This window comes from Oreochromis niloticus, linkage group LG23, assembly GCF_001858045.2.
Source record: "Oreochromis niloticus isolate F11D_XX linkage group LG23, O_niloticus_UMD_NMBU, whole genome shotgun sequence".
NCBI lineage: Eukaryota > Metazoa > Chordata > Actinopteri > Cichliformes > Cichlidae > Oreochromis > Oreochromis niloticus.
The window spans coordinates 44,195,435-44,207,523 of record NC_031986.2 but is presented as its reverse complement, the minus strand read 5'-3'; the positions used below and the strand labels follow the sequence as shown (position 1 = coordinate 44,207,523).

The 12,089-nt window shown below is 43.9% G+C and overlaps 1 protein-coding gene across 1 annotated transcript in view; it reads right to left on the bottom strand.

Annotated features, from left to right (window-relative positions):
- The window catches only part of xpr1a (xenotropic and polytropic retrovirus receptor 1a), an 84,047-nt gene that overhangs the window by 20,506 nt on the left and 51,452 nt on the right, over positions 1 to 12,089 (bottom strand). Inside the window, exons 4-11 of the mRNA XM_025902866.1 lie at positions 9,283 to 9,503; positions 8,987 to 9,136; positions 8,827 to 8,910; positions 6,335 to 6,416; positions 6,067 to 6,254; positions 5,560 to 5,739; positions 2,237 to 2,405; positions 1,476 to 1,676 (exon numbers count right to left, since the gene is read on the bottom strand). Of these exons, the coding sequence (XP_025758651.1) occupies positions 1,476 to 1,676; positions 2,237 to 2,405; positions 5,560 to 5,739; positions 6,067 to 6,254; positions 6,335 to 6,416; positions 8,827 to 8,910; positions 8,987 to 9,136; positions 9,283 to 9,503 (1,275 nt within the window). The remainder of the gene's footprint in view (positions 1 to 1,475; positions 1,677 to 2,236; positions 2,406 to 5,559; positions 5,740 to 6,066; positions 6,255 to 6,334; positions 6,417 to 8,826; positions 8,911 to 8,986; positions 9,137 to 9,282; positions 9,504 to 12,089) is intronic.

Genomic DNA, 12,089 nt, shown 5'->3' with positions numbered 1-12,089 from the left:
GGCGCTGGGACCTTTGCCAGATACCGACTGACACTCCAGACAGCTTTTACAGCTGGACCGAGTGGTGTGAACATGATACCAACCTGCTGTCTTTTCTGTCAGGTCTGCTGGGCAATGCAGGCAGACTTGGCACCGTCCTGTCCGCAGTAAGGCTCCAGTGAATATCAGCGCTAACGGCTCCTTCATACCTCGACTCTGTATTTTTAGTGTGTCTGAGGCTCTTTATGCTTCTTTACCATATTTGGATTCAGGTTATTCTGATATTGGCAACCGCATTCAGTCATCAAGGCCTTTAAAATACACAGAAGCATTATTTATGTAGGAAACACTCAAAAGATCTCCTCAACAGGCAGTTTCCTCAACCGTTTATTCTACGTCGTGTCTGTGTGTGTCTGTGGAACCGTCCTCCCACCCTCCTCCTTCACTTAACCAGCGATCAGGCTTGGCCTCCATTATCACGCTGGATGAAAGACAGCTTCATACAGAATAACACATGAAGGGAGGCCATTAGTCTAAGGGTACACAGGCTTCAGACCAGAGGAGGAAGGAGGATATGGTTTAATGGACGCCTTTCCTACTGAGATGGAAGAAAAAAAAGAAAACGAGGTCTGTCTGTCTCTCCTTCTGGTTCATCCAATATCACTGATGGTCAGCTTAGGAAGCAAAAGCATTGATTTAAATTTATATCGAAAGAGAAAAAAGCCAAACCGAGAAATAGCATTTAGTGATTTAAAAGGTTGCAGATGAAGTTTCATAGCTGGCATTTTGCTGGAAAATAAATATATCGGCCAGCAAAACGCCAGCAAGGGTTTAAATAGAAAAGCAGCTTTGAAAGGAGACGTGTGAACAAATATCTGCGATGGAGACGAGAAATGCAAAGCTGCATGCTAAAGAGATGCTTTTACTGCCCGAGCGTCTCTGAACATGAATTCCTTTGTGATATGGCTTCTGAATCAGAATCATTTTAATAATTTCAGGGTAATTATGAAGCTGTTACGGAGCGAGTGACTCGACTATTAATGCTAACGTTCTCTTTTTACATCCTCTGTCTCCTTCCAACCTGCTCGTAATTTCAAATCTCTGCTTTTTCTTTTTAAATCCACGACTTTCACCAATCTGCTGCCTCTTCTCTGTCTGACCTCCTGAACTGAGAGCAGAGTCTTGTTTATATACAGCTGTGTTTGACAGACCTCTCCCACTTTCTTTATAAAGCTCCAGGCACTGACATGGAAACCAAGGCCAGCTTCTAGCATTTGCGCTCAAGGTCACCTCTGCTCTTTGAGTACACACAGCTCCACAGCTGACATGTTCCTGTAATACAGGAAACACACCGAAACTGTTGATTTTTCAGCTTGAGACTGAACGTGTCTGCGTTGGGTTCCTCTTTGATTCAAAGCACTGCAAATGACATAAGCTGTTATATAACGTCTGCCCAGCTGATACCTCAGCATATGTTTATCAGTCCCGCCTCCTACCTTCGTGTGTGGCGTAGAGGGCGGCAAAGGTGACAACAAAGAAGGTGGTAGAATATTTCCCAGCGTTCACCAGGTGTGGGAAGGCCCTCTTTGTGTCACGGTAACGCCTCAAGCACTGGATGAAACGCAGCCAAGCAGGCAGACACTGGATGATGGCACGGAGACCGTAGGAGTAGCTGTGGCATACGAAGTCTCGGGAATCTAGAACAATATAAAACAGAGCACTGTTCACTCCAGTGTGTGTGTGATCAGGGAAAAATGAAGTCCTGGTGCAGAAATTCCTCTGTGGACACATTCTGCCGGCGTGATGATGTCACAGTCGTGCAAAATGCAGTCACAAAAGTCTCCAAGGGTGTGAACTTGGTGGTGTCACGGCTGATGCGAAGATGCTCTCTTCTTTCACTCTACAACACTTTCCTCTCCATGTTACCCTTTGCACTAAGCACTCATCATTATGAGAGTCACATGATGCCCCCTGTGTGACCAAACACTTACTTTCCATTAGCTCTATGTTAATTGGCACATGGAGGCCAAGGTGTCACTCGAGTAGATGGCGATTAAAATGTCATATTTTCTCACAGGAAATCTCAACAGTCTGTCACATTAGACGCAGAACAAATAGTATGATAACCCTGATCTGTCCATTAGCTACACTACGTTTGTCCCTGTGCAACCAAAGGGCTTAAACATACAGAAGCTTTTTCAGTGTTTCTACTGTGCATGCTTTTCCAGTAGACAAAAGGCAGAGCGTAACGCCTCACCTCCAAAGTTGGGTAACAGGCCCTTGCTGTTGCTCCACTGCAGCTCGAAGATGTAGAAGCAGAAGAGATACTCCAGGTCCATGAGAATAAACACCAGAGAGTTGAGCTGATCAGCCAGCCAGAAGTCTGCAAACTCCACCCGGTGAAACGGCGCGGTGAAAACACGAAACTGAAGAATGAAAAGACGGATGGTGAAAAGAGAAAATGTGGAACAAAAACCTGAAAAATGCTTCTTGCATTTCAGAAAACGCCCCAGCTGACCTCACTGCAACAAACTTTACCTGGGATGTCATGCTGAAATTACCCGAGTCCGCAGTTCATCACTGAGACTGAATTAGCCAACAAATTATTCGTGTGCAAATCCTGCAGTACTTTACGAGGGAAGTGCAAAGCCGAGGGAGACACCTAACGCAATGGGAAGCCTCCAGTCTACCTTATCAGCACGCCACAGGACGCTCTAATGAGTCACGCTTTTGTGCACATGAATTTGTGTATTTGCGTGCCGCTAATTATTGGTGAACAACACAAACACATGAAAGAAGCTGGCTGTGCTCTGCAGCCTGCTTCTACGGGCGTGTTATTTGGGATATGACTTTGGCAGGGGTTCAGTTATTGACCACGCTTTGTAAAACGATACAACCCTGCTCGACTTTTTCCATTTAACCCCACCCGCGGCTACATCTGACATTCAGGAGCGACTGCACGCACCCTCCCAAACCCCACATACTCTTTATTCACTACAAATGTCACACAGTATTGATATTTTTTGTTTTTGCAGGTATTAGCTGATTTCTTTTAACCCGTCAGTCAAAGTCAGTATTGATCGAGTGGCCATCTCACTCATATCCACTCCATGTGTTGTTGTCTAAAGGCTAAGCCTGCTGCACTCATGGTAACGTCTTCATTTCTTGAGCAAACACTTGTAATTCAGCTGCTAGCTCTGCAATTTGTCCTGTAATGAAATCTTATACTGGTGTTTGTCATCAGAGGCAACACGCACACCTGACATGGATACATTTGATCTCATTACTAGTAAGAAAACACACTGTTTACTCCAATGAAACAATAATCCAACACTTCATATCTCTTCTAATTCTATGCTAGCCATTATGAGTGTGCAGGACCAATCAAGAGTGAGACTGTGAAGCCAAATCAGAGGAGCAGGGCTGAGGACTGCGGGAAGCTGCGAAAGAAGGGACAGGAATACGAGCAGGGGGTCTTCTGCTGATGCTGGGGGACAGGTGGGGAGAAGGAGGGAGGATGAGGGGCTGAAGGAGATGTGGAAGAAGAGGAGGAGGGAAAGGAGGAGCTCCGGGCATCAACATACTGATAGATCTATGCCTGTAATGATTGCACAGTCACAGCCTCCACCTCCCCAGAGACAAGCTGCATTCTATTATCCCTCACCCCCTGCCCTCTGTCTCACTACACCCCTACACACACACACACACACACCCCACCCTCTCTCCTGAAGGCCCCTATCACAGCTTAGACAAAGGACAGAGTAACACAGGAGGGCTTTGTAAACATGAGATTTGAGATGGATATCTGAATTGTACCTGCATTCACTGTGTGAGATAGAGACGCATGCACACACATGCGCAGATACATTTAAATTGCAGGTGAATAAAATAGAAAAGCAGACGCAGCTCAGAAACTAATTTCTAATTGATTTTCCTTTGTTTTTACTTTAAATCTTTGTTGCGTAAAATAAGACAGGAAAAAAATAAATTACACCCCGTCGCCAAGAGCTTGCTACTGTATGTTCTCTGAATCTAAGCCAACTATGACTGAGTCTCTGCTCACTGGTGTTTATGGGATTTATTGAAAGTATGATTTAACCATTTTTGAGAATATTTTTTCTTTTTCGGACTGAAAACGTCTGCGTAATAAACCTTCTGTTTGCCACGGTTGTTTCTTTCTCTCCAACACTGCAAAGTGACACCGTTCATTCCTCAGCACACACACAGAGCAGGGATCTTACACCATCTCATGGTGTGTGCACTGGGTTCATGTTGTTAAAGCAGTCCTTATCAGCTGCTGTGTCACAGCTGTAAATATCTGTTATTGTACTTGCAGGAACCCTGACTGTTGGGATCATGCATCCAGTTTAAATTACAGTCTTTTTAGCAAAATACCCAGTGAGTCAAGACACAACTCCAAACGTTTTTAGCAAGTATGGTAGGTGGTATCTTACTATAATACACCAAATCTCTGTCTGCCTGTGTATCTGTTTCTTTGTCTGCAAACTCCTCCTACACAATCAGGAGTTAAGCAACCAAACACTGAGAAAAATTGGAAAAAATGGAATTGGCAATGTGTTAGGAATGGAAGGAAGCCACATTATCTGATGGTAATGAAAATGACCAATCTACTGTGGGCTGAACTCAAGACAACCCAAAAATCAAAGTGAAACTGGCGAGGCGGGTTTGTAGAGTTTGGTTAAATTTCAGCCCCCGTGTGCTTTTATGCATGTCTGACAATGTCAGGGCATGATGGTGTCCTGATCACTGAGATCCTGGACAGTCTGAGCTGGGAGCGTTGGATGGATGGAAACACACTGTCCCTGAGGTGATCTATTGGATTTAAGTCGAGAGAGCGTGGGGCCAGTCAATGGTATCAGTTCCTTCATTCTCCAGGAACTGCCTGGATGTTGTGCCCCAGGAGGAACCCAGGAGCCACTGCACCAGCGCAGGGTCTGACAGTGGCTCCAAGGATTTCATCCTGATACCAAACAGCAGTCCATGAGCCTAATGCTAGCAGCAGTGACACTCACCCCAGCTAAAGGCAAAACTACAGCAAAACAGTCAGAAAGGATGAGGAGGAAAAACTGTCAGAGGCCTCCACCTGTGAAAGCGTTCAGGTGTAGGGGGCTGTCTCATTGTTGCCCCTCTTATTAACAACCCCACTTAACTGAATAGATCAATGCCCACAGGTTTAATTGACTTGATGCTAAACTCTGATTTATTCTTTAGCTTTTTTTTTGAGGTGTATATAGTGATGTCATCACGGACCCTGGCAACCACTTAGCAACCTGGAGCTGTTTTTTGCCTTTCTAAGCCTACAACACCTTATGAAAGCAGCCTATCGTTTTAATTTCCTAACAATAGCATCTCATTTATTTCCACAAAATTTGAATTATACCTGCCTAGAAACCACCTAGCAACGGTCTAAAATGACCCTTTCAGGCATATAAATGTCATCTATCACCCCTATTTTGTTTACTTTTCTCATTGTGATTAAGCATATCAGTTTGCAATACTGTAGCATGGGACTATTTACTATACATCAAAGGAGCATTTCCAGTAAACGAGTTAACCGACCAGCAATTTGAGGAGCCAGAAACGTGATTTGTAGTAGCAGGTCTTGAAGGGGTTGATGAGGAAGAGCACCATGAAGCCATAAAGGATGAGAGGGTTGGCCTGCATGGGGATGTAAGTGTACTGCGAGTAGAGACAGGAGAGGATGCTGAGACACCACAACACGCCCAGGAAACCAGCAATCTGCAGCACAGGAAGGAAAAATGGCATTAAAAGAAATCTCCTCTGACACATGATCACCATTAACCCAAAAATCAGAACAACGAGTGAAAACGAAGTTCTGCTTTTCAGTTCTGGGTTACCAACAAAACCCTGTGGGCATCTAAAGGTAGTGTTTCTACTGAATTGAATCTCATTTTACATGATAATCTATTCCTTGAATCATAATTACCCATGTAGCTAAACAACCGTGTTTACTCACGTGAAACAGTTTATAAATCCATGATTGCCAATCAGAGATTTGAGCAATTTTCCAGGATCTTCTATAAGAGGAGACATCTTTTTTCTCACCTCAAACAGGTGCTGGTGTGAGAGGTTGTTTCGTGGATTGATCTCAAAGATGAGGACGTGGTTGACTCCAGCCTGTCTCCATCCATAGGTGTTGATGCCCAACAAGAAGAGGAACTGGATCAACAGGAAACCGCCCCGATAGATCCGCACCATAGGCCAGACGTTCTCAGAGCGGAAGAACACGGCACCTAAACAAACCACAGCGTGTTTACTGCTTTATAAAGATGAACTATGACGCCGGTGACTGAAAACAATAACTTAGACTTACCAGTGAGAACGAAGCAGATGGCAAGAATGATGAAGAAGCCACAGTAGAGACCCACGCGAAAGGTCGTCCAGGCCAAAGCAGGCTGAACCAGGCAGACAGGAATAAACCGGATTAATGTGAGGACTCACACTAACACGTCCAAAGACGCTGTGCATTCATGTGGTGTCATTTAGACAAAACGTCATGCAGCAGTGAGTCACAGACTCTAAACCAATTTCATTCCTTTTACCTGCTTGTAAGCATAAATATATTTATTACACACATGCATACAGGAGACACGGAGAGCTCACATATTACACACTTTAAGCCAGACATGACAGTAATTAATGCAACAGCAAAAGATGCATTGGAGAGCCTTGTTTTTTTCCTGAATGATATCCTGTGTGTTCAACAGAGTCGAGGCACTTATAAAATCAATACTGAAGGCTCTGATGGTTTCCTTTGTCTTTCTCTCACTCTTTTTCACCCCGCTGGCTTTATTTCTCTTTCTTTTAAAAACTTCACTGTTTTGCTTTTAATTGTATTTTTTTTTATAGTTAGATAAATGCAAAAATGATGCATGCTGGGATATTCTTCAGCACACATTTCAACATTTGTTCTCCAAGAGGTGACATCTGCAACAGTACAATTACAGAACAGGGGAGGTTTAAGTATAAGAAGCACATTCACTAGCCACTTTATTAGGCACTCCTTGCTAGTATTAAGTTGGACCCTTTTGACTTAAGTAATGATCTATAATCACTGATTGACCTGCTTTCCTTGAAATTCAGGCTGTTAGTCTATTCTTCACATCCACAAACTCAACACTGACATTATTCCTCTAGTTTGATTATTTTCTTGCCCCATCTTCAGTCTCTGTTCTGTAAATATCAATGATTCATGCTACCCTCTTCCACCTGTCCTAACCTCCAACTTCACCTTCAGCATCTACACTCTGGGGATCCTGTTCTAATCACTATTGTTGCTGGGACTCTGCTATGATGGTTCATTGGAGTCTAATCACCAAAGAGCTTCCCAATCAAATTCCTTAAGTCAATAAATAATGTTCAGTTCTTCCAAACGATTGAACTGCCTTAATTATTTAAGACTAGACTCAACTAGGTGCTGGAAACATTCCTCAGGGATCTTGGTCTATATTGACAGTTGATGCATATTTGTCGTCTATATCCAGTTCTATCACACTCCAAAGGTGCTCTGTTGGACTGAGATCTAGTGACTGTGGAGGCCATGAAGATGAGGACACTGCGGTCATAAAGGGATGGACATGGCCTGCAAGAATACTCAGGCAGGCTGGAGCTACCATGATGGTCACTTGGTGCTACAGAAAGCCAAGATTGTCATGATCCTGGGTCCGTTTGACCCAGCGTTTTGTGTTTTTCTATTTAGTGTGATTTTTGGTTCTGTTCTTCCTCCGTTTAGTGTTTACTCTGTTCGGCCCGTGTGTGTCCTTGTATGTGTAGTTCCTGTTTTATTGTGAAGGTCTGTGTCTTATGTTAGTGTGTTCTGTTTACGTTTTCCCCCGCCTCGTCAGTTGTGATGTCTTCCAGGTGTGTTCCCCACCTGTTTCCCTTCCCCTGATTCCTGGCGTGTGTATTTATAGTGTGTGTTACCTCGTCCTCGTTGCTGGTTCGTCTGTGTTGTTTCCCCTCGGTCTCCCTGCGTCTCTCCATGTATATTTCCCCGGACCTCCCTGCATCTTCGTTTCTGGTTTGCTTTGTTAGTTTTCCCAGTTTAGGTTTACCTGTTAGTGTCACCCGCCATTTCTGTTTATTTGTATCACTGTTAATAAATTCTCACCTGCACTTGAGCTGCCGCTGCCTGGTCCTACTTAATTTCCACACGGCTTGCACCCGCAAACCGTGACAAAGATAGTATCCCCCACACTATTACACCACCAGCACCAGCCTGAACTGTGGATACAAGCATGGATCCATCCTTTCAGCAGCTGTTGTGGTCTTGTGCTGTAACCATCTGCTTCGAGGTTTGGCATGTGTGCTCAGAGATGCTCTTCTGCATACCTTGGTTGTGTTATTGTTGCCTTCAGCCTGTCAGCTCAAAGCAGTCTGGCTATTCTCCTCCGACTTCTAACATCAACAAAGCATTTTAAGCCAGATATTATCTGTAGTATATCAGATCATTCTCTGTAAACTCTACACATGGCTGTGCAGGAAAATCAATCCCAGCAGATCAGCCATTCTGGAAATACTCAGCCTGTACTGTACAAACAACCAACAACTGTGGTCTAAGGAGCTTGGAAAGAAAAGCGTCTGATCTTCTTTAAGTTGCTTGAAGACATTTCAATCCGAGAACCTTCTTCAGTTCTAGGGTCAAATGGTGGAGAGTCCCAGATTGCCATGTTCAGAGTGACTTCATTCACCTTTGTTCCCCATCAGCTGATTACATATGAGCCGCTGAACAGGTGTACCTATTAAAGTGGTCGGCGAGTCTGAATACCCCTGTGTGTTTCCAGTGTAAGCAGCTGTGATTCTGACCTGAGCTGCCCCCAGAGGAGGAACTCTCAGCCTCTTCATGGCCCTTTGACGATCGCCTCCCTCCAGCTCTGTGGTCACCAGGGTCTGGATACAAAAACAATGTTAGTTTTTTCTACACATGTCTGACATACAGTAAAATCCACGTGTGGCAGGCAGGCACCTCCGTCTCAGTAATGAGCTGTGTGATCTTCTTGCAGGTGTAGAAAGGTGCCACCTCCACATGAGCCACACGCCAGTCCGCCCCGCGAGAAGTATCCAGGATCTTGTCATGTTTCTTCAGGATCTTACGGAAACCAGTGAAGTTCAGGTTCTGTGGGAGACAACAAGAAACCAGCAGCTACAGATCCACACCAGACTGGAAAGAGACTGGAAAAGATATGTAGTCTGATCAAGCGACTGCAGGCAACATAAAGTGATCAACCTCTCGTGACCTGAGTATGTAGATGCACTAAAAACCTGGTAGTTCTGAAGCAGGATGAGGCTGAGGTAGAACTCGCTGAAGGCTAGCTTCAGGTCTTTGATGTTGTGGTGTTTGCAGCGCTCCTCCTGCGACAGGTGGAACCTGGTCTTGCGTTTCCGCAGACCGGGCGAAGCATTGCTCTCTCGCTGAGCGTCCAGTGAAGACTGCAGCTCATTCTGCAGCGTCGCAAATCGTCTCTGGGCCTCGGCAAGCTTTTCTGCAGAAGGACAATGACAGGATATCACATACATCTCACATACTGTGCTGTGGACACACAACACTTGTTTACACATGTTTACACTTGCACAGCACAACGTCCAGTTTTATCTACTGTTAAGCATGTTTATTGTTATTATTCAGAGGTTATATCCACTGTGTATTTGCACATATTATAATGAATATTATACATTTTAGAGGATGTTTAGAGTAATACAAAAATAGTAAAAGTACTAATAAGCCCAGCGCAGCTGTTAAAAAACAGGTTGTTGGTTTGCTTGGACTTTTATTTTGAAAATCTTAATATTATTCCTGCATTTGGGTAAAATGAGAGCCTTTACTATGGTCATTTGCTTCTTTACCTCTCCCTTGTTAAAATGCAAAAAACTGCTGCAGCACATGACAATAAAGATGATTATGCATTCTTTCTTTCTGCCAGTTCCAGGAAGCAGAAGCATGGAGACTCTTAGGCTGACCTGTGAATGCTGCTGACCGAGGGACCATTATCTGGGTCAGAGATGGGTTAATACAGCCAGAGAGACAGAATGAGAGAGGAGGGGTAATCACACGCTGCTTGGACAGCAACCTGCATTTCATTAACTTCTCCTGCAGTTCAACTCACTTTTCCAACAAGCAGCTCTCATTTTCCTCCTGCTGTTTGTTTAAATGGTGAATGGGACCGGTTCTTATACGGCGCTTTGTCTATCTGCTTTCTGTCTCATGTTCACAGTACATCAAACGCATCTGAGCAACTCGGGGTTCAGCAACTTGCTCAAGGACACTTGGGATGCAGACCGGACTACCCAGGGAACCACCAGCCTTCTGATTAGCAAATGACCTGCTCTGTATGCTGAACCACAGCCACCCGAAACAGATCAGAATAACAAATCATTTGATCCTGTTCTGATGTGAACCGGTTCTGGGAATTAGTTTTTAAAGCTTCGTCATATGTGTGCGGGAAAACAACTGATTTTAATCCAATGACAGCAGTGTTTGGTGTCCTCCCACGCCAACAAGGTGTAACTTCTTATCAACTGAATGCAGTGGCTTCATCTCTCCTGGCACGCAGGCTAATTCTTCTTAAATGGAAGGATTCAGGTTGTTTGTTCAGTGGGTGAGAGGTGATGAAGTGCTTGGAGATCTGAGATACAGTCTGAGAGGGTCTCAAAGTAAATACTACAAAACCTGGTCACCCTTTATTGGATATGTGGAGAAGTTATCATTTACTGAAGTATGATGTAATACTGCTTTTATTTGTGTTTTCTTTTCAAAGCCACCTACTCTCTGCAGCAAGCCCCCTCTTTTTCCCTTGTTTTGCTGTTTCCTGCTTTGTTCACATGGTAGTATTTCTTGTTTGTGTGCAAACATTATACATTTTCCTGCATCCGGCTGATTTGTGGAACAACCTGTTTCACAACAGCAATGTCTGTAATCGCAACTCAGGTTATATTTTTCTGTATTTTTGTTAAACTGGAAAATTATAAATAAAGTTGTCAAAAAAAAGAATAACTAATCATTTATAAATGAAGCCTGTTTCTTCTCATTTACCTTCCTGTTTTCTTCATTTGATTCAATTTATTTGAATAAAACTCTTTTTCAAACTCTGTTGAAAATAGAAGTAAAGCTAACATCTATTTATCATTGTTTGGACGTAGATGGCAGCTTAGAGGCCTGGTTTCCATTACATCCTCATGCTCGTCATTCCAACAGTAGAATGACACAGTTTCTTTGTTGACATAAACAATGTTTACAGGGTATATTACTACAACCCGGAGTATTTCTTTTTCTACACAAGTCAGAGTGGAACCCACCCAACAAAGATTTTTCCTCTTTATGCTATTCGATGTCACATCGATGCCTCATGGGAAAGCGAAAACCTTGCTTTGACATCCAAACTCACAGTAATCCCTCAACAGGCACAGAAGCATACGAACCAATGCTCGATTTAATGCTCGTGAGAAAGTCAGACTGCCTCGAGGTGAAGAGTGCAGTGTCACATCAGAAGATGTGGCTGGACAGTTCATCTGTGTGGGGCTAATGAAGCTGAAAGAGACAGGTGTTGGTTGGTTTAGGTTTCAGCTGTGTTTCAAACACCTTTTGTTCTTTCTCAGCTTCCAGAAAGTGACAGGGTGAAATCCTATCAGCCTAAAACAGCACGTCTTCATTTCTTTTTGTTGTGTATTTAATCCAGGATGATGAAAGTGTTGTTGGATTCTAGCGCTTTGCAGCAGGATGGCTGTGAGAGGTCAGGGACCCCTTTCAGAGGGAGATGGAGAGAGAAAGAGCTCAGTCGAGGCAAGTGTCTTATGTAAAGTCAGCACACAATTTATCTCCATCTCTGCTTTAAACACACACACACACACACACACACACACACACACACACACACACACACACAGATAAAGCTCTGCTCTGCAATTTCTTGCTTCCTCCTCCTGTGTGTGGAAGATAAACAGGAGATGTTGATGTTTTCATGCACAACATTAACCAACCTCAGAGCTGCAGGCTGCTGAGGACACACTGACTCACTTATTGTAACCCTGATGTGACTCATGTCACACTGAGACGATTAGGAACAACACCGAAA